This window comes from Dermochelys coriacea, chromosome 17, assembly GCF_009764565.3.
Source record: "Dermochelys coriacea isolate rDerCor1 chromosome 17, rDerCor1.pri.v4, whole genome shotgun sequence".
NCBI lineage: Eukaryota > Metazoa > Chordata > Testudines > Dermochelyidae > Dermochelys > Dermochelys coriacea.
In genome coordinates, this window is record NC_050084.1 from 19,461,088 (window position 1) to 19,485,104 (window position 24,017).

At 46.8% G+C, this 24,017-nt stretch overlaps 1 protein-coding gene across 14 annotated transcripts in view; it reads right to left on the reverse strand.

The window, feature by feature from the left end:
• Positions 1-24,017, reverse strand: part of DTX2 (deltex E3 ubiquitin ligase 2) — a 60,489-nt gene that overhangs the window by 24,608 nt on the left and 11,864 nt on the right. For 8 of the 14 annotated variants that reach the window (XM_038375309.2, XM_038375303.2, XM_038375308.2 and 5 more), the window contains 2 exons: positions 19,468-20,062; positions 5,713-5,771 (listed from right to left, as the gene is read on the reverse strand). In XM_038375309.2, the coding sequence (XP_038231237.1) occupies positions 5,713-5,771; positions 19,468-20,062 (654 nt within the window). Of the gene's footprint in view, positions 1-5,712; positions 5,772-5,965; positions 6,035-19,467; positions 20,063-24,017 lie in introns of all 14 variants that reach the window. The other 6 variants (XM_038375301.2, XM_038375299.2, XM_043499327.1 and 3 more) reach the window with 1 other exon arrangement.

Consider the following 24,017-nt stretch of genomic DNA (forward strand, 5'->3'; position numbering starts at 1 on the left):
CCAGGGATCACTGGTTACATCTTCAAACAAGCACCTTCGCGCTGTCTCCCATGCTGCCCTGGCTCTTGGGACGAGCTCCCTGTAAACATCTGCAAAGCTATCTCATTAGTCTCCTTCAAATCCCTCCTCAAAACTCCTTTGCCATGAAGCCTACACTTGACAACCGCTGGAGTGCCGAGTCCACTGCCTGTTACCAAAAGCGTCTCATTGTTTCCCTGTACATCCCTACTGGTCTGAATCCATTTGCCTCGTCATATTTAGATAGTCACTCCCCCAAAGAGCTTACAATCTCTTTGTTCTGTGTTCGTACAGCGCCTAGCACAGTGGGATCCTGATCCCTAACTAGGGTCCTAGGTGCTATGGTAATTATACCTAGCTCTCAATACAGAGCTTTTCATCTGTAGATCTCAAAGCACTTCATAAAGGAGATCATTATCCCCATTTTACAGATGGGGAAACTGAGGCAAGGAGTGGGGAAGTGACCTGTCCATGGCTACCCTGCAGGCCAGTGGCAGAGCCAGGAATAGAACCCAGGTCTTTTGAGCCCCAGTCCAGTGTTCTAGCCCCTAGGCAAAATTGCTTCTAATAAATAATAAATCAGCCTACAAAGTTTCTGATCAGGCAGGGATGTGAACACTATTCTTCAGCTTGCCACAGAAGGAGAAATGGTAAAGCTCCTCTTAACTGTCATCTTTACTGGACAATTTGATTATGTTAATCAGCTAAAGTGTGTAAGGAACTTTGAACCTGGTCACAGTGCTAAACAGGATGATCTTCAAATGTATACAACTGATATGTAACTGAAAAGTTAATTAAATGGTCTAAGCTTAACTGCTCTAGAGGATATCACTGAAATATTGTGCGTATGCCATTAGAAAGCACAGGAGCTGCAGAACTGTGCATCTGAAAAACTGAGTTAACAGATTTTTACGGCCACAAGGGACCATTATGATACTCTAGTCTAACCTCCTGTAGAACACAGGCCATATAATATATCAGTTTCATTAGCTAAGCTTTACCAGAGCAATACTGATCCCTGTGTGCATCTGGGGCAATATACTAACACCACGTATTGGAGGTGATGAATCGTCATAAATAAAATAGAAATGTATTACATGAACTTTATACCCACCCAGCACGTCAGGAGGTGAAACCACATCTATTATTCAACATAGACAGCAATGCTCACATGATATCACGAGAGATTCCTCCTCTGAGCATCTAGCAAGGAGGCAGGAAGATGGACGAGGTGAACTACCAGGCTGTCCTCCTCCTCTACTTTCTGTTGTCTTTGGAGACAACACATGGCAGAGGAATCAAACGTAGCACAAAACGAAGTGTGCAATAGTAACAAAGCAAATTCTTCCTGAAACCAAGGAATCACTGAGCGAGAGGCCAGTCACTTGGTGCATCACGGCTGGGCTCCCTCACATTTGAATCATTTGCGTAGCCAACAGCTGTTTTTCCCTTAAGCTTCTAACATAACACAGGAAATCTCAGCACTCAGCAATCAACCCTTATGGAGCCTGACGGCAAAAATCACTTGCGATGCTTCCTTATGCAGATAAGCCAGCTTTGCTGTTGAAACTGTGGCTTATCATGCTTGACTCCTCTTCAGCACCCAGAAATCACTGGGTACATCCACACTGCAATCGGAGGTGTGACTGCAGGTTGGGTAGACATACGCACGCTAGCTTAAATTTAGCTTGCACAGCTAAAAATAGCAGCAGCCCAGACTGTACCAGTCCATCTGGAACACAGGGTACGTAACCACATTCCTAGCTCACGCTCAAGTCCATGTCGCGGTGGGCTCCTGGATATTTTTAGCTGTGCTGGGCAGATTAAAGCACACGCAAGTTCACCTACCTGAGTGGCCCTCTGATTCTAACACAGACCAACCCAGTGACACCATTAACACTGTCTCATCGATGGGCTCTTGGCATCAATTTCACAAGATGAAGGAGCCAATTACTTTTGTATCCACTAATGACAAGCATTTATAGGCATGTGCTCAGCACCTTAGAACCAGGGCACATATTACAAGGCTCAAAGATCGTTCTGACTCTTTCTATTACCACGAGGATCTCCATGGGGATGAAACAGAAGAAACAGCACACGAGGATGTTGTGATTTAAGCTATGTTTTCCTTAAAGTTGGCTAGTGGCCAGCAATAGCTCTTTAAGGAATGCAGATTTGCCACTGCAGGAGAGCAACAAACGAGGACTAAGCTTTTATCTAGGAACAGTACGGGTTTGTATTTTCAGAGCTACTCAGCGGGATAGCCATGCAACATTAGGGCTTGTCGACACATTCCACACTGCAGCGGCACCAATACATGTAATCCACCTCCCGGAGAGCTCTGTCCCAACACAGAGTCTGTAGCATAGACCAAGCCTTAGCGTCAGAGAAGAATTCTCTGCTGACATAACTCCACTGACTCCAGCCGAGAATTTGGCTGCTGTTATTGAATGTGTGTTGGAATTTGAAAATCTACCCGCAGCGCAGTGCAGATTTTAGCATGTTTGTGCATACAAACTACATGGGTGTTGTAAGCCAGGTTAGTCTTACTATGGCAATGGTCACAGCAATCAAGGATCTAAGTGGTCTGCCATTCAAAGAAATTCTTACTGTTCTGTGCTGTGCAAGGACTGAGGATGGGGCAGGGGCAGCAGGTTGTGTGTGTACAGGCTGGATATGTGAGCAAGTTCTAACATGTCACTTTTTCCAGCTGCCAGTTTTTGTTCAAATGTACTTTAGAGTCAAGACTTGCATGGGGACCAGAACTTTCCTTTGAATAGCAATGGAGATCCTACACAGTATTGCCAACTCTCACAATGTTCATTGCGGCTCTTGTGATATTGAGGGGTTTTTTCCCAAAGCCCCAGCCCCTGGAATCATGTGAATACATGAGAATCTCAGCTTGCATTTAAAAAAAAAAAAAAAAAAAATCATTCCTGACCTTCATGGTTATGGAGATTTAAAGCTGGAAACCAGGGGCCACGTGCCCCTTAAGTACCAAAAACCAGAAGATAAATACAAAGAATCCCAAAGTGTACTTTTAGTATGGTGTTACTTTTAGTTACAAGGCCTGTTTCAAACACATTGAAGAGCATATCTGACTGGTACCCAAAGCTCCTGAGACATCAGTCCATTCGTCCCAGAATATAACTAGTTTCCTAATGAATGGACCAAATGAGAGATAATCCAGCATAGCAATAGATTTATTACCCTACAGCAGCTGGCTAGGCTTAGTTTTGGGCCTGCCTTTTTCACCTCAGAAGGGCCACTCTGCACAGCCAATGATGAGCAGACTATTAAGATTGGTGGTACAGACCATCACTGAACTGCCCCGTGAGGTTCTCACATGGCTCTATGGTTCTCCAGTGACCCGCACAGCCATTCCTGCTGATCCACAGAACAAACTAGTTTGAGAACCGCGCAGTGGAGCTCAGAACGTGTCCAAGGAGGGGATCTTGGCCTTATTAAGTCATCTGAAGCATGAAAAGTTGGGGAATCAAGATCAATGGAGGCTTTTCATGTTTCCAAAGAGAGGTCCTAAAGTTACCAAAGACACAGTAGCCAAGTAAGATGGGAAGGAGAGGTCACCAATTAAAGGCCGCGTCAAGTAAAGCCTTGATGAAATTCAGTATTTTTGTCCCCAAAACTCCACTGCCTGCTGTTCTTCATGGATGTTCCCGGGCACTTTCTTTCCTTACACACACTAGTTAAGCTACCCACACCTTTCCTCTGTGACTTCTTTTACAGTCACGTTCAAATAAAGATTTTCTGCTGAAAAAGAAAAACTGTGTACTGTTGTAGCCTTCTCAGATCTTTTAAAGGCTGCCACACTGAACAAAAGGCAACATGGTGCTTCCGTTAAAGATTACCACCCTCCGCTCCAGTCAAAGCCAGGCCCTGTGAAGATTCAGATCTAAACAAGAAGAGTGTTTGACTTTAGAAGCTAGCATTTACCCATTGATCATGCCCTAGTCGGAGCATTGCTGGACTCCTGGAGTGCAGTGTGCGTCTTGTCAGCTGCTGTACATGTGATCTTACAGACCTCGGCCTCATTTTTAAATTAAAGAGATTTTAAAATTCTCATTCCTGTACCCCCTGCCTCCAACAAGAGTAGAAGAATTGATTACAAAAGTGGCTTTTTAAAACAAAGGTGGTGATAAAATGTTGGTGCTATTGACCAGTTACCTCCTGGAGTTCTTCTCTATTAAAGCATGTCATCAGATGAACGATTTGATCAAGTCCAGTTGCCTCTTCCAAACTGAGAATGGATGACCCGTATATGAAACATACCAGCAGCTGGTTATTAACCGATTCAGCAATACCTTTCAGCACGTGCTTTGTTGAATTTGGCCCTATATGGTTAACCCAGGGGTTTTCTATAAACACTCTCCTTTGTAACAGTGCCTAGAGAATGGGTCCATTTGACATGTCACTGCATATAGTAATGAGCCAAATTCAGAGCACGTATAAAAGGTGAAACTCCACTGAGGTCAGCCACTTACACCAGGTCTGAGTCCGGCCCAGTGTCTCATATCCATTAAGTAGGTTTGAGAATTTCTAGCAGATGGAGGGATCGGATGCTTGGCTGAACATTTAGATGATTTCCAATATGTAATCGCTACAACTAACTGGACAGCACCAATAGTGCACTAGGTGCTTTCTAGATGTACAAGACAAGGAGACGACTACAAACATGGCCCCAATGCTGGAGGACAGACACACCAAGGTTGTGGAGTATTCGCCTCGGTATGCTCCCCCACTCAAAGAGCTTACAGTACAAGCAGACAGAATACAAAGGATGGGAGTGGGGGATGTGCTGTTATGTACTCAAAGATGTCCTGCTATGCGAGGGCATCATTGAACACCACCATATGGGCCTTGTGGCAGTTCTGTCCCAGGGCAGTACTATTATTAAAGTGCATGGACTGCATTAGTAAGCAGAAGACATCGTGTGATCAACAGAACCTCCAATTTCAGAAGATGCTCCCAAACTAGAATTCCAGTTGCTGTGCACTAGCTGAATTAAGAGGTGGGAAACATACCAGCAAGCGTTCCACCATCTGGGATGCAGACAAGCAGTGCTTACACTGCAAACCATACGGGTGTGGGATCATTATCCAGACAACACCATTTAGAGTCGCAGGGAGCAATTCTACTCTGAAAAGCAACTATGTAAAAATGGATTCCTCCTTCCCTAACAGATCTGCTCCCTGGGAGTATTCAGAGTCAGAGCTGCAGACATCAACGACAAACTCCCGCAGTTACAGGAGAACTCATGCTTCATCTACAGAATTGCTAACCAAGTTCCATATGCTTGACTCCACCCCCTAGGCTACAGTGCCTGACTTCCTCTCTGTCCGCCTTTGCCCTTATAGGTAACAAGTCTACACACTGTGGCATTGTAGAAAGACAAGGGTGAGACCGTTCTCACCCTATTACCAAAGCAAGGACAGCAATACAAAGCCAAGTAGGTACTTATCGCAACATGGTTGAGAAAAGCCAACCAGCTGCTGGTGTGTGCACTTTCTATACATTTTCAAACATACTAGCTTTATTCTCTATCCTGTGCCAGGCCCTGGCTACATGACAGGGCCCTCTAGATTCTTATTAGAGGCTAAGTAAGGAAGCAAGTTACAAAGGAAAGGAAAAAAAAAAACCTAGGGAGAAAACAAGTAATTGAGGAGGAGTCATTACCTGCCAAAGCTTGGTTCACTTTGCTGGGCTTAGGCATCTCAACCGGCAGATTTTGGACACTGGGGAGAAAAAAAAACAAAAACAACAAAACAAAACGTTTAACATCACCGCATGGATGACAGACGAGATGGGGCAATTCAGCGGCACGTGGTGTTCTGTCCGACGGCCACAGAGCACTCTGCTCGTGTTAGTTACATTTTCCCATTGTACCCAGCAAAGTCAATCACTGCAGAATTAGGCCTCTAGTACATACCAAAGTACAGCTGGAGATACAGCAAAGGCATTCGACCTTCCAGGTGACTTGCTGCACTGGTTGTTGATGCTAGTGAAAATAAAAGCAATCTCACTGCATAATAATAATACAACCTCCTCTTATATAGGTTTCAGAGTAGCAGCCGTGTTAGTCTGTATTTGCAAAAAGAAAAGGAGGACTTGTGGCACCTTAGAGACTAATTTAATTGAGCATAAACTTTCGTGAGCTACAGCTCACTTCATCGGATGCATTTATATAGTGACTTTCAGCAGCAGATCTCAAAGCCCTTTACAATGGAGGTGAGCACCATTGTACAGATGGGGAAAAATGAAGCACAGGGAGGTGAAAGTCGCAGCAGAAGTCTGATGTGAATCTAGTTCAAGTGCCCTATCCACTGAACCGCACTGGGTTATGGGAATGGGAAAGCAATGGGAGGTCCAAGAGACCTAAAGGAGTTAGATGTCCAATTTCCCTTGAGTCTGATAATCCCATTTGGAAATCCCAGCCTAGTTCCTTTAGGAATTTAGTGCGTGTGTGTGGGGCCGGGGGGGGGTGTCCAGTGGCAAGAGGATGGAATTTCATACCAAGATGAATTTGGAATACCTGGGCATGAGCCACAGAAGCGCGTTCTGCCGACGATGAGGATTAGTAAGGAGAGCGAGGGCAGCAGATTGAAAACACACAGAGACAAGAGCTCGCAGCAGGAGGAAGAGGGTTCGGGTTATGTGGAGTGGGGAAAGGAGACCAAGGGCTTGTCTACACGGACAGCAAACCAGGGTGTGAATCTACAACATGCTAGCTGGCCATGCAGTCCCCGCTATAATCCAGTAGCTTCACACCCTGGCTTGCTGCGTGGTAGCAGCCCATGTAGACAAGGCCCATATAAATGGAATGGGAACATCCAACTCTGACGTTTCAGGTACTGGGGTTGTGAGACTTCAGTCTAGGATGGAGTATTAGCCAAGGAGGACAGGTGGTCATGCTCTAAATCAATGAGATAGTCAGTCAATCCCAGCTCACTCAATGTAAGATAGCAACAATAGTGTTTACACAGTGCCTGTCGCCTCAAGAGAGCCGGACAGGGCATCACAAACTATAGACGTACAAGACTACTGAAATGCAGCCATTTCTGGGGTGGAGGGAAGAAAGCAACAGACAAGCACACAGCACAATGGAGGGGAGGGCCAATTTTGCACAGGATATTAGAGCAAAAGAAGTGGCAGCACCAAAACACAAAGGCCATAGGGTCTTTGGGCTCAGATTATTAAAGTGGTCAAGGGGCTCTGGGACAGACGGACCGATCCCCCCTCTCCCCCCACATGCCAAGAGAAGCTGCTGTTTCTAGGCCAAAAGAAAATCGGATCGACTGCCATTAAAAATCAGATTCCAAATACTGCACAAAGCAGGTTCTCTATTAAAATCACTTTCAAAACCCACTTTCCTGTTTTCTCCCCCCATTTTTCCTCCTACCTTACGTGCCTTGAGACGCACTGTGACAAACAGAGGTCAGGGGCTCGATGCAGGAATCCACTGACTGAGGCGCTATATCCTGTGTTTTGGGGGTGGTCAGAGGTAAGGATTATAATGGTTTCTTCTGGCCCTACAAAAATATTGCCTCATGGTGTTTTCCCATCCAGCTATTTCAGTGACTGGGTTTTCCCCCCCCTCACACTAAGCTGTCCAGAATTTCTCAATCTTTTCAAATGACATCACTTCACTGCTCTCTCTAAGGGCATGAGCCAAAGCCCACCAAAGTCCCTGGATAGGCCCTCAGGGATTGCAAAGGGCTTGGATTAGACCCTAAAATCCATTTCATTCTCCACTGCGTTTCTCTTCTGATTTGGCCTCTTCCCAGCAGTCATCTTCTTGGTGTTTTTTTCTCCCTTTCCTCTCTAGCCCAATTTCTTCCCACCACCACCACCCACCTCCTTGGTCGTCTCTCAGGAGAAGAGCCACAGCGAGGAAGCGTCTCACGCTTCCAAACACGGAATACAAATGTTTTCAAGGCTCAATGAGCGAGGGCAAATTTGAGGATCGCTCTACCAATGTCAACGAGCTGACAACCCTGAACCAAAACGGCTCACCTCCTTCCTCCCGAACACTGTACAGGACAGAGTGATGTCCCACCCGGAAGATCTGTTCTCTCAAGTTCGAAGCTTTGGGTCCGTGATCCCAGCACATGACTGCTGGAAATCCCCCCAGCTTCACTATTCTGGGTGGAGTTATCTCCCGCTCCACTGTGCCTCCATATCCCCCCCCCCCCCCCCACACACACACACCAGCGAGTCCAGTTCGTCCCTTGTGCTGAGTGGAGAGTTGCAGACTCTAGTGCTATCACTTCCCTTTTTGTCCTTCTTGTGGACGGCAGAAAACATTAAAGAATACTACCAACTCCTTGGCTCTGCAGGGAAGGTGGGTGGATAAGTGAGGCTCTCTTACAAGGTGCGTCTTCAGGGAATGACACAAGAACGGCATAGCTCTCCTCCCCGTTTGCAAGAGTACTAAAAAGCTCCAAAGAGACCTCTGCAGATGAGAAAGAGCAGCAGAGGTGCCTTGTGTGCAATTCCTCATAAGTGCAACTTCAGTGGTGGGAACAACACTGGAAGCTCAAGAGTAGCAGGGCTCGGGTGTTTTTACCACCCTGCATTCATGGGCACTGGTGGTGAATTGCATGTCCCATTTTTGCCAGCTAAGGAGAGATCAAGTGAGCCAAACTGGCGAAAGCACCACTGCTGGAACAAATATATCGAGGTTTCCTGTCACTGTTACAGTATATATAGAAGGGTGGCACATTGGGTAATCTGTGCTCAAATCGTGTGCTGGACGCCCACGAGGACAGGCCAGGAGCCTAGACAAACCATGCTTTGCAAGAGTAGGCATGGACATTTCTCATACCGCTCAACCATTGCAGGAGTCAGGGCCCTCATGAAACGACGAGTGACCTTGGGATTTCACAGCGGGAAGAACATCTCCTAGTACGTATTTTTTCCTCTTAGGGTCACAGACCCAAGCCTGGTGAAATGGAGGGAAGTGATGGGTCCTGAGTGTAGACCCCTCACCACATGGTTTTGCAGGTATATTCAAAGCCACTGTCCTGGGTAGAAAGTTTTGTTATTAAAAAAAGGTGCCAATGAGCCACTCACCAAAGATTGACCCTAGATCTGAGAACCACAGAGCAAGCTAGCTGACCAAGCTGACAGGGTGCAGTGAAATGAATTGGGAGCATTTTGTCATTCGGCTACACAAGATGTTAAGGAGTGGGGCAAAGGGGAGCGAGATGGATCTGCTGGGAACAGAGCCTGAGACTCCTGCCATTGTTCCCATAAATGGAGCTACAGCAGAAGTAATATTTTTTTGGCAGGAAACATCCCTCAAAGACTCCTCTCATCTGCTGACACAGTCAAGCCCACGGAGCAGTATTTCCCTCCGTCCATGTCTCCAACAGATGCCCGCACACAGATATGGCTCACCAGACTTTCCAGATACTTGTCTGAAGCTGCACGAGACAGAGAGACCTTGGCATGAGATCACTCAATGTTATTTCAGCAGCATCTTTGTTTTAAGAGCCCTTATTTTACAGCCTCTCTCTCTACCTTGGCACAGGAAGAGCTGACTGGGTTTGACCCAAACTAAGTAGTTCTGAACAAGTAAAGCATCTGCCACACACACACACGCTCAAAGAGAAAAACACAGACACGACAACACTGCTGCACCTCCTTCCTTGTAGGTACAGAAAAATGGGGGAAGAAATCAGACGGTCTTTGACATCCATTTCTAAATGGAAAGGTCTGCAATTGCCTGTTTAGAAAAGAGTGGATTTTACTCCCATGACACCAGAGTGGAAGTGACTCTGGGCAAAAGACTACATGCGAAAGTTGGGCAACTCCCACTAACACGCCTAATGCACGCGGTTTGTATCACCCTCTATCCAGTCAAAGTACTGCAGCCCCCATCACCACAGCAGTGGAGTCCCTCCCTGTCTTTAATGCAGCTATCCTCACAGCATCTCTGTGAAACAGGGCATGTTCCCAAGGAGAGGGAAAATGTGGGCCAACTCCCCTCAGTGAGGCAGCCCTTGCTAAGGTTCAGGACACGGACACTTCCCTAAAGAGCATTAGGGAAGCAGTGCGTAGCAATACCCCTCTGAAGGATAATTAAACTGACCTAAATCCCCATATGGACAGTGCTAAAGCTATCGCCTCTCGGGGGGGTAGATAACCGACGCCGATAGGAGAACCCCTCCTGTTGGCGTAGGCCATGTCTACGCTCCACTGGGATTTGACCCACATGTTTCTAACCAAAACAATGCCAGGCTGGGGAACGGTAAAGCTTAAAGTTTGGATTAAAACCCCAAAGTCAAACACCTCCAAGGCCTTCGAAGTACAATAGTTCTCTTATGTTTGGCAGATGCATGATCATTTTGCACCACCTGCCTGAACAAACAGCTGCTCATAGAGTGATGGTGGAGGCCCATCAAGCAGAAACCTGAACAGCTGCAGAACTGTTTTTACTGTGGCACAAACAGGAAGGATTCTCTGCATTAATTTAGCTTGGCTATAATGGGGACATGACATAGGCCCGTGTAGACAGACCCGCACTAGCTGCGCTCAAACTAGTGCCCTGAAAACAGCAGCATTGATCTCTGCCCAAGTCAAAGCCTGTCCAGCCCCCTGGGTCTGAGCGCAGGTGGCTAGCCCAAGACTAGCTGTTCTTGGCAGGCTAGCTTGAGCGAATCAAACCTCTGAGCTGCACCCATGGACTGTGAGCAGTTAATCCTGAGCAACAGCAGGAGCAGCAACAACTGCTCATGTGAGGCCACACGGCTGGGCATGATGAAAATTCTGGACTCCACTTCACAGAACTATCACTAGCTAGATTTTAGTTTTGTGTTTTTTTTTTAAAAAAACAGAATGGGAAACAATAGAAAGTGGTTTGTTATTCTTTGTATCTCAGCTGAGATCAGGGCTCCACTGTGCTATATGAACACAGTGAGAAAGTCCCTGCCCTAAAGAGTTTACCTCCTTGTCTACAGACAAGACAGGTGAACGGTGGGAGGGGAAAGAGAGAAAGTTGCAGAGCAGGAATAGAACCCAGCCCTACTGATTCCCTCCGCCTTGCCCTAGCCACTAGGCCCTGCTGCTTCTCACATAGCGTTCAGCATTTGTCAGGATCGACATCTACCCACTTCCAGTAAAGTACTATTCAGCACCACACCCATAATCTGCAAATATTGTGTATGTCAAACCACTGTAAACTCACCCTCCTTTGATTTTTAAGCACAGAAACTAGCTTACAGCTATGAAAGCCTCCTGCTACCACATGCTGCTGAACTGAACATTTGGGGCCAGAGCTACCCTTGGTTTAATTTCAGTGACATTAATGGAGTTACACCAGAGATTATGTTGGTCCGCTTTATAATTATTACATTGTCAAGCAGCTTAATGCAGCAGTGTTAGATCTTCTTTTATTACACCAAGGACACTTCTTACCAAACTTCAGTGATTTATTCTTCCCTGTAATTAACCAGAGTGATGCAAAGAGCATTACGCTGGGGTTCCCATCGCTTTGAAATACATCCTTTCCCATTCCTGGTATTATCTTCAGAAAGCACCTAAGCTCACAACAGGCCCACGGCACCAGCAATTGGAAGGCGCTGACTGTATTGTAGTTTCTCTCTGCTACACATCCAGCTGGCAGTGGGAATAATAAAATTCACCATTCTTACAGAGAGATGTTTCAGCTGCAGAGGTTCAAAGTGCTTTGCAAAAGAAGGTCGGCGTCCCCACCCCCGTGTTACAGATGGGAAAATAAGGCACAGAGAAGGGAAATGACCCACAAAGGTAACCCAGCAGGATAGTGGCAGGGCCAAGAATGGAACCCACCCCACCCCCACCGTCTCTTGAGTTCCAATCCAGTGCCCTAGCCATTGGGCCACACTGTTTCCTGCTCCTCTTTGTAATTACCTTGATCTATCAAAGACTCAAGGCAATCAGGAATTTAATCTACCTTTGAAAAAAATGTGTTGAACCCCATCTGCACTGCCCAGGATAAATGTAAAATTAATGCATTTCATTGCTCGATGCCAACTGCTCCTGCAAAAGTGCAGACCTTATGTTCAAACCATATTATAACATGGTATGTTCTTGCCAGTGTAGAGAGAAATTCATATTTTAATTGTGTTTCAGACCTAGATATCCTCCAGGGGTGACAAGGTTGCAGCTCTGCCTATTCCTTAATTCAGTTACATTCAATTAAAGCTACACTGAACTACGGTCACTTTAATTCTGAATATGAGCATCCACACAGGGGTTTAATGGGATTTAACTAATCCACTTTAAATTCACACTTTTGTTCACTCGCATTAACTTTCCCGAGGACCCCCCTCCCAGTGTAGACAAGTCTTTGGACAGGAAATACCCAGAGAGGAAAGGAGGGCAAACCTGTTCATTGGGTGGTTGTTCTGGAGACCTCAATCTTTTCACTGCCCCTTGCACACACAGGTCAGGGTCACAAAACCCAGACTCAGAACTGTCATCAGAACGGTTGGGCCTCTGAACGTGGACTACAAAACTGGCAAGGGTTCGTCACAATGGAGATGCATCAGCAGAGCTCTGTGTTGGAAGCTCACACAGACACCCAGCTCTTGCCAGGGTAATTAGTCTCTTATGTTCACTGACACTGAATCAGCCACAAACACTAACATTTCCCTGAAATGTACAAGCGACAAAGGAGGAGAGGCATATAGACTATGAGGGAGAAAAGAAGAAACATTCTGCAGAAACAAACCCTAGCTGAGGAGTGAAGGGGGGGGAAATCTAGTGTATAAAGTAACTCAGGAATGTCACAGCTAGAAGTAAAATGAAACACATTGTGAGAGTCGGCTGCTCAGGTTTCCTCTAATACATGGGTATTAGAATATTTTCTGATGGGAAATGGAATTTCACAAGCCGGAGAAAAGAACCCCAGACAGGAATAATTAACTGGACTTCCGACTCAAGTCCATCATGCGGAAAGAAAGGGAAAAAGACATCCAGGGCTGTCTGCTAGGGGTGAAATTGTCCCTTTCACAGCCTTTCTATATTTGCTGCTACTTGAGGCCAAAATTACCCTTACTGTCCCTCTTCCCTTTGAATTCGTGTGTGCAGGGTCAGAAGCGGAAGGGGGAGAGAGAATACAAGAAAACTCCCAGAGATTTAAAATCCAGAATCAGGAGGAGGCCACAAGGCATTCAGAATCAACATCTGACACAAAGATTCGCACTGCCCATCCTTTCCTGATTCACAGTGTTTCAGCTTGCTCCTCCAATGTTACACTCCTCCCCCCCATCAGCGCAAGAGCACAGTCTCTGGACCCTCCCCAAAGTCTCCCCAGCTCTACTGATAGACATTTGCCAGCATCAAATAAAGGAATAGCTTTTCAATTGAATTTCACTTGGAGTGCACAGGAAACAAATGACAAGGGTATGGCTAGGATACAGGCTAATATTAGATACTGTTCCCCCACCCCCTGCCCAAAAAACAAAAACAAAAAAACAAACCAACTCCATAGCTAAGGCAGAAACTTCCACAGCCAGAAGCTCACAGGGTAAAGACAGCCAACAAAACTCTCACCCTCCAAACCAAGTTCCAGTCCCACAGAAAGTGAGTCTGACGATCTCCCCACAGCAATGCATTGAATCTTTAACAGCCAGACAACGATCAGGAATTGAGCAAGCAGGCAGGAGGGTCAACCCACAAGGACAGATTTCATAGTCTGCAGGTAGGACCACTCTTGTCTCACATTTTGCAGGTGTGTCTAGTCTCTCCCACATCCCTCCAATCACCCAGAGAGTATAAGCCACATTCCCTGTGGTGTTGCGTTGTTCCCAGCAGATGCCTGATCAACTAACCCCTCTGCAGCCTTTAAAAGGCTTAATGGGCCACGGGTTACTGTGAATGTAGTGGGCACCACACCGTCTGCAAGTCAAGTCAGCAAGTTTCATTACTTCACCGATGGGCACCCATCTCCAAAGCCACCTTCAATATACTAACAGCTCACAGCCCTTTGGCCCTCCAGGAATGTGGGACTCACAGTCCAAATCCTAACCAGGGCCTAATTGAAAACTGCCCAAAAGCTTAGTCCACATGGGAAAGAGAAGGAAATGCAATGGCTCTTAGAGGACTCTGATAGTATGCTGCTCGGTGTGGATTAAGAATCAATCCAGTCCAGCATCAGTGACAAAGCATATTAGTTAGGAGCTAGCTAATCTGAGCATCCTTTAATGCTCCTGAGATGACAGAACAATTTGGTTCTGTTTGTGAAGCAGTGTTTCCAAACCAGCTGTGTGTTCAGTACAGGAAACAGTAGCCCACGAGACACATGGGAGGGGTTGTATGTCTTCTGCTTGCACAAATCCACAGAGGTTGCAGAATTGAGGATGATCTGGAATCAGTTATTCCCCCTGCTTGATTTCACGGCAGCCCTTACCCCACAAAGAGCTCACACCACCTAGTACCTAACTAGGTACCACCTAGTACCTAACTTAATCTTCGGGAAGGTCTGTCTTCAGGTAATGTCTGCAGTGCCTATCTGTTCATTCCTAAAGCCTCCTTCCACAAGGATCAGCATGCACTTCGCAAACTACATATATAAATATAAATGCACCACTGAAATGCAGCCAACACTGGGGAGGAAAGCCAGCAGCCAGCTAGGCCAATAGCCTAGAGCACTGTGTAGTAGTTTGGAAACTAAAGGGGAATTTGGGACAGGAAGAATCTTTTCCTCTTATGCAAAATGCTAGAGATATTTAATGTTCAGACAGGGCTTCATCTGTAAATGTCTTGTCTGAATGTAAAATATAATGCCGCAATATTAGAAATCAGAGTAAATGTTTCTTTTTAATCAGGACACCGAGGCTCAAAATTATTTGAAAAAACATTCAAATCCCCCTTACTACCATCCTCTCATATTAACAATACGAAGCACTTTAAAAGTCCTATAAACTATTCAACCTTCATGTTGTTTATATTTTTACACTGGATGAACCTGGACAATTAAACTAGCACAGTAAACTAGCAGGTTCATGTTCAGATTCTCCTGCACACACACAATGTTCCAATGTGTGGGTTATTACAGTGAAACACACATAGCTCTGTAAATGTACGCAGCACTTTACAAACATATGGGCTCAGGCAAACTTTCACTGGACATGAAGTTCTCCCACTTTCTTTCCATGAGGCCACTCACATGAGTAACAGCTACATGAGTAATACTTTGCAGGATCATAGATAAATCATAGTCCATAGATAAATCACGTGTCCTGTCCACAAACAGCTTTGCAAACACTGGTAGGGGAGGTTTAAATCCACAACGGGGAATTATCATCGCTGGAAATCAGACAAAAAATAGTCAAAAACATTTTCATTAGTCCTAGTTTTGGCAATTTCCTTTTTAAACCACAGATCTAAGAGCCAACAATATTTAGTGTTTTTCATTTATATATCTTCAAGCATTTTACAGAGGAAGGTCAATATTATCCCCATCTGGAAAATGGGGAAACTGAGGCACAGTGTAGTGCGGTGACTTCCCAAGGCCACACAGAAACTTAATGGAAGAACTGGGAAAAGACCCCAAGTCTCTTGACTTCCAACCCAGTTCCAAAGGAGTTCTTTGCATTTTGCTGGGGGCAGGGGAGTTGCGGAGAGAGGAAAGAAAACACCCAGAGAGCCAAAGAGATCCCTTTGGAGTCACTGCCTGGGTCCTGGCACTGTGATCGACAGACCGTGCAGACTGCACCTTTCAAGCATCTGAAACCTACTGATCAGGCAGGCCAACCAGGTTTCTTCTGTTTTATTGCGCAGAAAGCAAGCATTGTGGAGAGATGGAACGCAACGGTAACAAACTCACCTATGAACTGAGGTAGTCTTTGCAGCAAAGTGTACAAACCATTTTTTACATATAGATAAATGACAATTTGTAAACGGCAAAGCTGCAGAGGTTTCTGGGCAATGCCCAAAATAGCTGGACAGATAAGAAACAGCTTAAATTTCTGAAACAGTTTTCAGAAATCGCTGCCTGCCAATATTTTGGGATTGCTATTCAGCCATCCTCTCCGCTACTGTGGAGTGCACGTGATACCACACTGTACTTCCCTGCCTGAGGCCCACCCAAATGATGCATAGTAGGACTGAGAAAATTCAGCTCTTTAGAAAGCCCGGAGAAACAAGAACACTTCCAAGATTCAGCTGGAAATGAGCCCTCTGACTTCCTAATGCTTTCCAACAGGACATGAATTCTCTCAATCCGATTTTGCACCACAAGGTTGCTGATACAGCAGCTTCCTCTAGGAGTGTTAAGTTTCAGAGTAGCAGCGGTGTTAGTCTGTATCTGCAAAAAGAAAAGGAGAACTCACTGCATCCAATGAAGTGAGCTGTAGCTCACAAAAGCTTATGCTCAAATAAATTTGTTAGTCTCTAAGGTGCAACAAGTCCTCCTTTTTAGGAGTGTTAATTGCACCTCAAAGACTTTAAAGAAACATTATTTAGTGATCAACTGAGCTCTGCAGTTTGATGCAGTGACCACATTACACTGGAGTTTTCCTTTCAACTCAATTTGATTGTCCATCAGGAATAGCTTTGTGTAGAGAATTAGGGAATCATTCCCACTTTCAACACTTCCTTATTTGTTCTGTAGTTTGAGAAGACGGGAGATGTTATTTGTTGATGGGTGGAGGAGCTGAAGTATCATGAAGCATAAAGGCATCACACAAGCTACATACAAGAGCAACAATAGTCAGGAGATCTGGAGTATCTCTACACTGCAAAAAACACACCCCAGCCAGTGAGTCTCAGGGTTTGTCTACACTACAAAAAAAAAACCCCACACACACACACCTGGTGGTAGTCTCAGAGCCTGGATCCACTGACAAGGGCTTGCAGGGCTAAGAATAGCATTGTACATATTCAGGCTTGGACTGAAGTCTGGGCTCGGAGACCCACCCTGTTCACTGGGTTTCAGAGCCCGGGCTCCAACTCCCACCTGCTATTTTTAGCCCCATAGACAACTCCAGCTCTGAGCTGAGTCTCACTACTGCAGGCTTTTATTATTATTATTATTATTACTTTAAAGTGTCGATAAACCCCTAGAGTGTATTCCTGACTCTTGTGGCTGACTCGCTGTGTGACCCTGAAGAAGTCCCACCTGTGCCTCAGTTTTCCCATTTGTAAACTGTAATGTATATCTACCTCTGGGAGGGGAGGGATTTGTGGTCTTCTCTGTTTGCAAAACACTGAGCGCTTTGAATGAAAGGTGCTTTCCAACTAACAATCCACCTCTTACTGCTGCTACCCTTGTGATTATTTGTAAAGGGAAAGAACCCTATGCAGGCTGGAACGTTTTTGAAGAAAGGAGGCCATCAGCTTGTTCCCCTTGTGGAACTGAGTCCGGTTGACACTTCTGCTGCTGGGAGGGAGCAAAAACAGGAGGTGGCACAAAAGATCCATGTCACACTAAAACCCAGAGAGGAAGCAAGCAGAGAACAGGGCTGAGAGGTGCACACTTGGCAGTTTACAGACACTTATCAGGTCAGGTACATACTGGAGTCTCCTCCCTCCCTCAACAGAGAAACAGCAGAGACAGCATGCTCAGCTTCCTTGCTTTCCTGGGAAACGGGCATGAACACAGAGCTGAGCCACTCCCAGAAACGTGATACCATGACACAAACCGGGCAGCTGTTAAAGGCAGAACAATGAAACGATCAATAAGAACTCCTGCATCCACCTCTGCACCCAGTTACAACACAGTCGCCCCATCTCCAACATAGTCGCAACACTCATTGAAACACGTATCTTGTAGAGTAGGCAGGAACCAAACGTGTCCCCTACATGGTTCCCTTTGCCGGGCTGTAGCCCAGTTCAGGAGACATAGCTAAGAGCCCACTTTCACCACAAGATGGAAACCTGTCTCACCTGTGTCAGGGAACAGCCAAATGAATGGTGGCTGTTGCATGAACAGAATTCTACAATGGGGAGGACTGTAGTCAAGCAGAATCAAGTGAGGCCAAATCCTTTGATAGGACATGGACTTCTGTTCCACCTAGGCTACTCCCTTGAAAACATTCGGAAGCTGTCCATAAGCCCCCTCCAGAAAGTGACCTCAGTGGAAAGGGGAGAAAACAGAAGCCCCAAGCAGCCAACCTTCACAAGGCGAGCCTCCGAGTGTTTTTTCAAAAAAATGACGTTTTTGCTGTGCTTCCAGTCCTGCCACATCAGACAGACGCTGCTCATGGCGAAGGCTAAGATTCTGTCATGATTATTTTTTAGTAAAAGTCGCAGACAGGTCACCAGCAATGACCAAAAATCCACATGACCCGTTCCTGACTTTTATTAGAAATAACTATGACTCTGCACTTAGGATGGAAGAATCCCATGCACTGCTACAGACTAGGGACTGAATGGCTCAGCAGCAGTTCTGCAGAAAAGGACCTAGCGGGTACGGTGGAAGAGAAGCTGGATATGAGAGTCAACAGTGTGCCCTTATTGCCAAGAAGGCTAAAGGCATTTTGGGCTGTATAAGTAGGGGCACTGCTAGCAGATCGAGGGATGTGATCATTCCCCTCTGCAGGGCCCCTGCCAGCAGACACCTCCAGCCATGCTGCCCCGGGGCTGAAGTGGAAAATGTCACCGAGGGCTCGAAGTCATGGATTCCGTGACCTCCGCAACAAAAATCTTAGCCTTACTCATGGCATCAGAGCACACGGAGAACAAACTGCGTCTCTGATTATCCAGGCAGACCTCAGCATTTAACCTTATGAAGCTGGAAGCTCTGTCGAATATAATGGGTCAAATTCGTCAGTAGCACTACTCCCTGGACCTCAGATACACCAGAGATGAATCTGGCTCAGTGCCTTCAAAGGTGAGCAGCACAAGAAAAATATCATGGGATTTATTCTTTTTTCATTGTTTTTTTTTTTTTAAATTCTTTGTGCTGATTAAAAAGTCCAGGAAGGTCTTTTGGTTCATAAAAAACTACACTTAGAGCTACCAAGGAGGGACTTTCCTGGATGACTTACTGGCGGTCTCAAGCGTGTGTCATGAGCGCTCTTGGCCCTTCGGTGAAAGGACGGGGTTCTAAATGCGACTTTTTCAGGGGGCTTCTGTGTTAACTCAGTTTTAAACTGCCTGAATAAAACCCTGTCACTTCCATTCACCACCTCTCCCTTCCTGGAACGTGTCACATCAGAATCCTACCAAGTTCTCCAGGGGCCCATAGAGACTTCTAGAGAAGACCTGGCCTGGATTTCTAATGTGAAAAAACAAGAGGGAAGGAGAATGCAGCAGCTTCCTTCCAGGGCGCCTTTATCCATCACAAAGCAGCCAGACAGGGCACAAACTCCAATTTTTTCTTTTCTTTATCACATCCAACCATGGTTATGTGGGTCTGGATTCACATACCCGCTACATAGCAAATTCTAGCAGCAAATTCTATGCTCTCTCAAAGGCCCTAAACACAATCAGTTTCTGTACCTGACTCCGTTAGACGCTGACAGCCCTGGGCTCGGGCCTCCAGCTCCCACAGATTGAGGCAGTGCCCATGCACTCTGTGTATTGAGTCTCGGCGTTGACCTGGCTCCAGACAAGGTCGGTTTGTTATAGGGCACAAAGCCGAGCCCAGAAGAGCTTAGTGCAGCTGTCCGACTGGAAACCTGTGGCATAGCCGATGAACTGGGGAGGTTTATCATGGAGTGCCGATAGCGCATGGTGATAGGACCAGTTCCGCTATTCAACAAGCACTGTTGACAAGAACAAGCCACTGCCACGTGAAGGGGCCCCAAGGCCGTGGTCACTGGATACGGGGTGTCCATGCGCCTCTGAATACCTCGTCGAAACCTGGAGGTCTTGTTGGTCTGGACCAGCGATATGAAATCAATGTTGTAGTTGTAGCCCAAGGAGCTCAGGTCTACATGCTGAAGGCCATGCGTGAAGGCTTGCTCCAGGAACACACAGACCTTCATCTCATATGGAGACCACCCACCTTCGTCATTCTGCCACTCCCACACGATGCCCTGCCCGGCCGCAGAGTCTTGAGCGAAGAGGTGTCTGCGGACGGATCGCATGGTTCCTGGTTCAAGAGAAACAGAGACTGGAAGTCAGTCAAAGCCACAAAACACATAGCAACACAGTAACTATGGAGAAGTGGCACCCCGGGGCAAGATTTTTGAAAGTGCTTATAGGAGAACCCAACTCCCTTTGACTTCCCATGGGAATTCAGCATCCACTTGCTTAGGGCACTGTAGGAAATCACATGCAAAAGGGACAGTGGAACTTTTCTGAAGTGACCACCAAAGGGCCAACCACCCAGGTCTGGTGGCTTAGTAGACGTGGCTCTTTCAGAGATTGAACAATCCTGGAAGATGCTTTGAAATGGCCACTTTGCCAGGTACCGCACCTACACATACACGTGTGTGCAATAGTCTGAGGGAAAGGCAGAGCCAAACCTGGGAAAGCAGTTTGGAAAGTCTAGAGAGCAGCTGTTCATACAGAGGGAAGGGGAACAAAACCACAGCGGAGTTGCTGGTTCAAGGGTTATTCTAGACCAGCAGTGGGAGCTAAAGCCTGCTCACATATCAAAGGCTCTGCTTCCCAGCCGCAAAGTGATCTGAGAAGCACATTTCCCCTGGTTATTTTTATTAAAACCTGCTCAAGGAGGATAGAAACCAACCAATAAAAGAAGAAATTAAAAGTCAGCAAAAATGGCTTCCCCCAGCAGGGAATGAACCAGCCCAGGCACCGGCAGCATCAGCGGGGCCCTCAGATCTCCGCTCCTCCATGGTGCTAGTGTCTTTGGGGACGCACACATAAAGGGGAGGAACAGGGAGGCAAATCTTCCCATTCACAGAGGAAGGCTTTTCAGCAGCTACAGAGCTTGTACAGGGAGAAGCACCAGGGGAAAACGTTCAAAAGCACCAAAGTGGCTCACAAGCCTAAGTGACTCAGGCACGTCGGAGCCTCTGTCCCAATGACTTTCAATGCCTCCTAAGTGCCTTTGTCACTTAGGCTCCTGAGTCCCGTTTTCCCAAGTCACTTAGATGCATTTGAACATTTTAGTCTCATGGGAACTCCCCTGCAGTCAGCCTCTTCCTGCATTGCTCCTGGGCGTCTCTGTAGGTTTGGTTTGGATTCCGGTATAATGTGTTTGGTTAATTGTATTTTGCCCTCTTTGGGACCAGTGTTGGGCTGAAGGGATCTGACTTTCAGGTGTCTGACTTCAAGACCCTTTGCAGAGCTGTTCTAGTGACTCACTCTGGCAACCAGATCAGGAGGGTGTCATTAGCTCCAACTCCGACGCATAATAGGCTGAGAATTCCTTCAAGGTAAAAGAGCCAGAAGGAAGGGACAGGCGGACAGGAAAAGAACCCAGGAGTCCTCACTCAACCACTGGACAACACTGCCCCTCACATACCTCAGGGAACATCCCTAGGAACAGATGGCTCAAGTGAAGGTTTAGGTTTGCAAGTGCCGTCCTGCCTCAGGGTTTCATTACATAAGTTAAAAATAAAGAAAGTGATTATGGAGCATAATCTATTGCACGTGCTGCAGGGACAGCAGGGTGGGGACCTCCCTGACTTACAAGAACCTGTTATCCACGGATGCCCAGATGCTCTGCAAACGTTAAGCCTCATGACCCTGTGAGGAACCCATGTTGTGATGGGGAAACTAAGGCTCTGGTGGCTTAGAAAGTTATAGATCATTGCTTCAGAGGTTAGCTCAGCAAGTGACCTGCTCTGTACAAGAGCACTGACTGCTCTCGGTTTACTTTGCTGTATCGACGGAATACTGACCCTTTAACTAGCAAGCACCATGACAAGAGACAACGTGACCAACGCTACTTAAGAGCTACTGAAAGGAAAGGAGCTCTAGTAACTTCCCCAGGGCCCTTGTAGCTCAAACATCAGGCTTGGAAATCCTGGTGGGTCAGATTCTCAGTCGGAGTAAATCAGTGCAACGTGGACATCAAGAGAGCTAGGCTGATCCACCAGCTGAGGAGCTGGCTCTGGGATGGGAAATCAGAGTATGTGCGCAAAAGCAAGTTCTAGGAACTGCTCCCCACCTGGCTGCTCCCTGAAAACCAAGTGAAGGAGGGGGGTGTTCTCTTACAGCACCCCGGATCCGCAGCGAGACACGTAGGTGAAGGAATCCATTGGGGGGAGCAATGGGGATGAGATCGCAGCCTCAAGAGGCAGAGCAAACCTCACCCTGGGAGCTAACGCAGCCCCCCAGAGAGTCTGTATCATAGACGCTGTGGGAAAATGAAGGTGGAAAACCGATGCTCAGCTGGGGGCTAGCGTTCAAAGCCAGTAGTGACATCCTACTTCTTAGCAGACTGCAGGATAAATGCAGCACAAGGGCTTTCAGAGCATGGAACCGCAGCACCCGCTAGCCCCCAGTTGTGGGAAGAGGTGGCTTTTGGGACTCCACACACAGTGTGAGGTGGTACTGCCCTGGGATACCCAGCGGGCAGGGCATTGGCTGTTCTTATCTTGGCCACACAGACAGTGGTAGCTTTAGGACAGTTCCTGAAGCTGTCTGATATTTACTTCTGGCTACACTGCGCAGACCAGCAGCTGAGGCTCGTTCCTAATCCAGCGCTTAAGAGCCATCTTTGCAGCTGTCACTCCCTTTCTATGGGGATTTTAGACTTGTTAACACTGGCTTCCTGTTATTCTTCCCAGCTTCCTTTGAAGAGCCTGCTTGTCTGTTGAATAGCAGCGGGGAGAATGCAATGGGCTCTTTTTCGTTCTGTTTAACGATTTTCAGAGGAACGTTTCCTGCAGAGTTTATTTTATCTCTAGCGCATTACAAAGGTCAGCTGGCTGATCATTTACACAACGTTCATGTCTAAAGGTGGGGAGCCTTGCTCAAAGCTAGGGAGCTTTGAATATAACTGCACCACCAGAAGGGGGGGAGAGTGGGAACAAGAGAGTTTTAAAGGATCGTTCTGAAATGCAAACTGAACAGGTGGCTTCATAGGGTGAGCAACATGTCTGCGGTCCCTGCAGCAACAGATCCAAATCCCAGCTAGGCCATCTCGGTCCATCATCCCTTCAAGATCAATTTACTGAGCCCATGCATTCACGGGGAGGGGACTTTCAGACAAGATCCTCAAAACTGAGTCAGCAGCCCTGACATTAAAGAATCTATTATAGTTTCATAAGAGTAGCGGTTTGACCCCCAGGGTCCTTTGCTAAAACGTTCATTCCACCACCCTAGCTGCTACCCTCCCTCCACCCCAGAGCTGGTTGCATTTCAACAGTCCCTGCATGATTATAATTTGTGAAGCGCTGTGGAATCTTTTCCAGTGAAAGGGACTAGAGAGAAGCAAGATAATATAGAGCATCAGTAGTTGCTTTCAGAGAGATTGCCCCCTCCTGTGGGAGGATAATCCATACACAGTTTGGCCATTAGGAGAGAATGTTGCTCCCTAGGTGGTCCTACACCCCAGCTGCTCACAAGATTCCACCTACACTAAGAACCAGATCCACTGCTGAGTGCGGAGACCATTTTAACTCATCACGCAGCTGGGACAAAGCTCATCAGTGTTACTGATTCAATCACGCTGCTGTAGCCCGTGTCAGAAAAGGGACCATTTCTGAGAATAAATGGGGGCCTAGAGAGAGGGGACCATTGGCTTCCGGGGAGAGCAAGGCCTGAGAGTTAGGACTCCTGGGTTCTATTCACAGCTTGGTCACTGAGCATTATGGAAAGAGGCAGCCCTGGTGCCTGCTTGGTGATCTCCACAGCAGTTTTCAGAGCATTATGAGCCCCATCCAAACAAGGCTGCTGGGTGCCTAAAGAACATTCAGAGCTACTGGTGCTGTGCCAGTGACAGACACTCCAGAACACATACATCTTGCTGACGAAGTCTCTCACCTGGGACACCTTCCTAGCCAGGTTTCAAAGCTCGAGGTACTTTCCAGAGTGGTGCCCAGCCCAGCTGTGGGCTACTCACCCTAACAGTAGAGCAAGAAAGTAGCAATATGAGCGGGGAACATGCCCGTCCTTGCTTATAGGCCTGT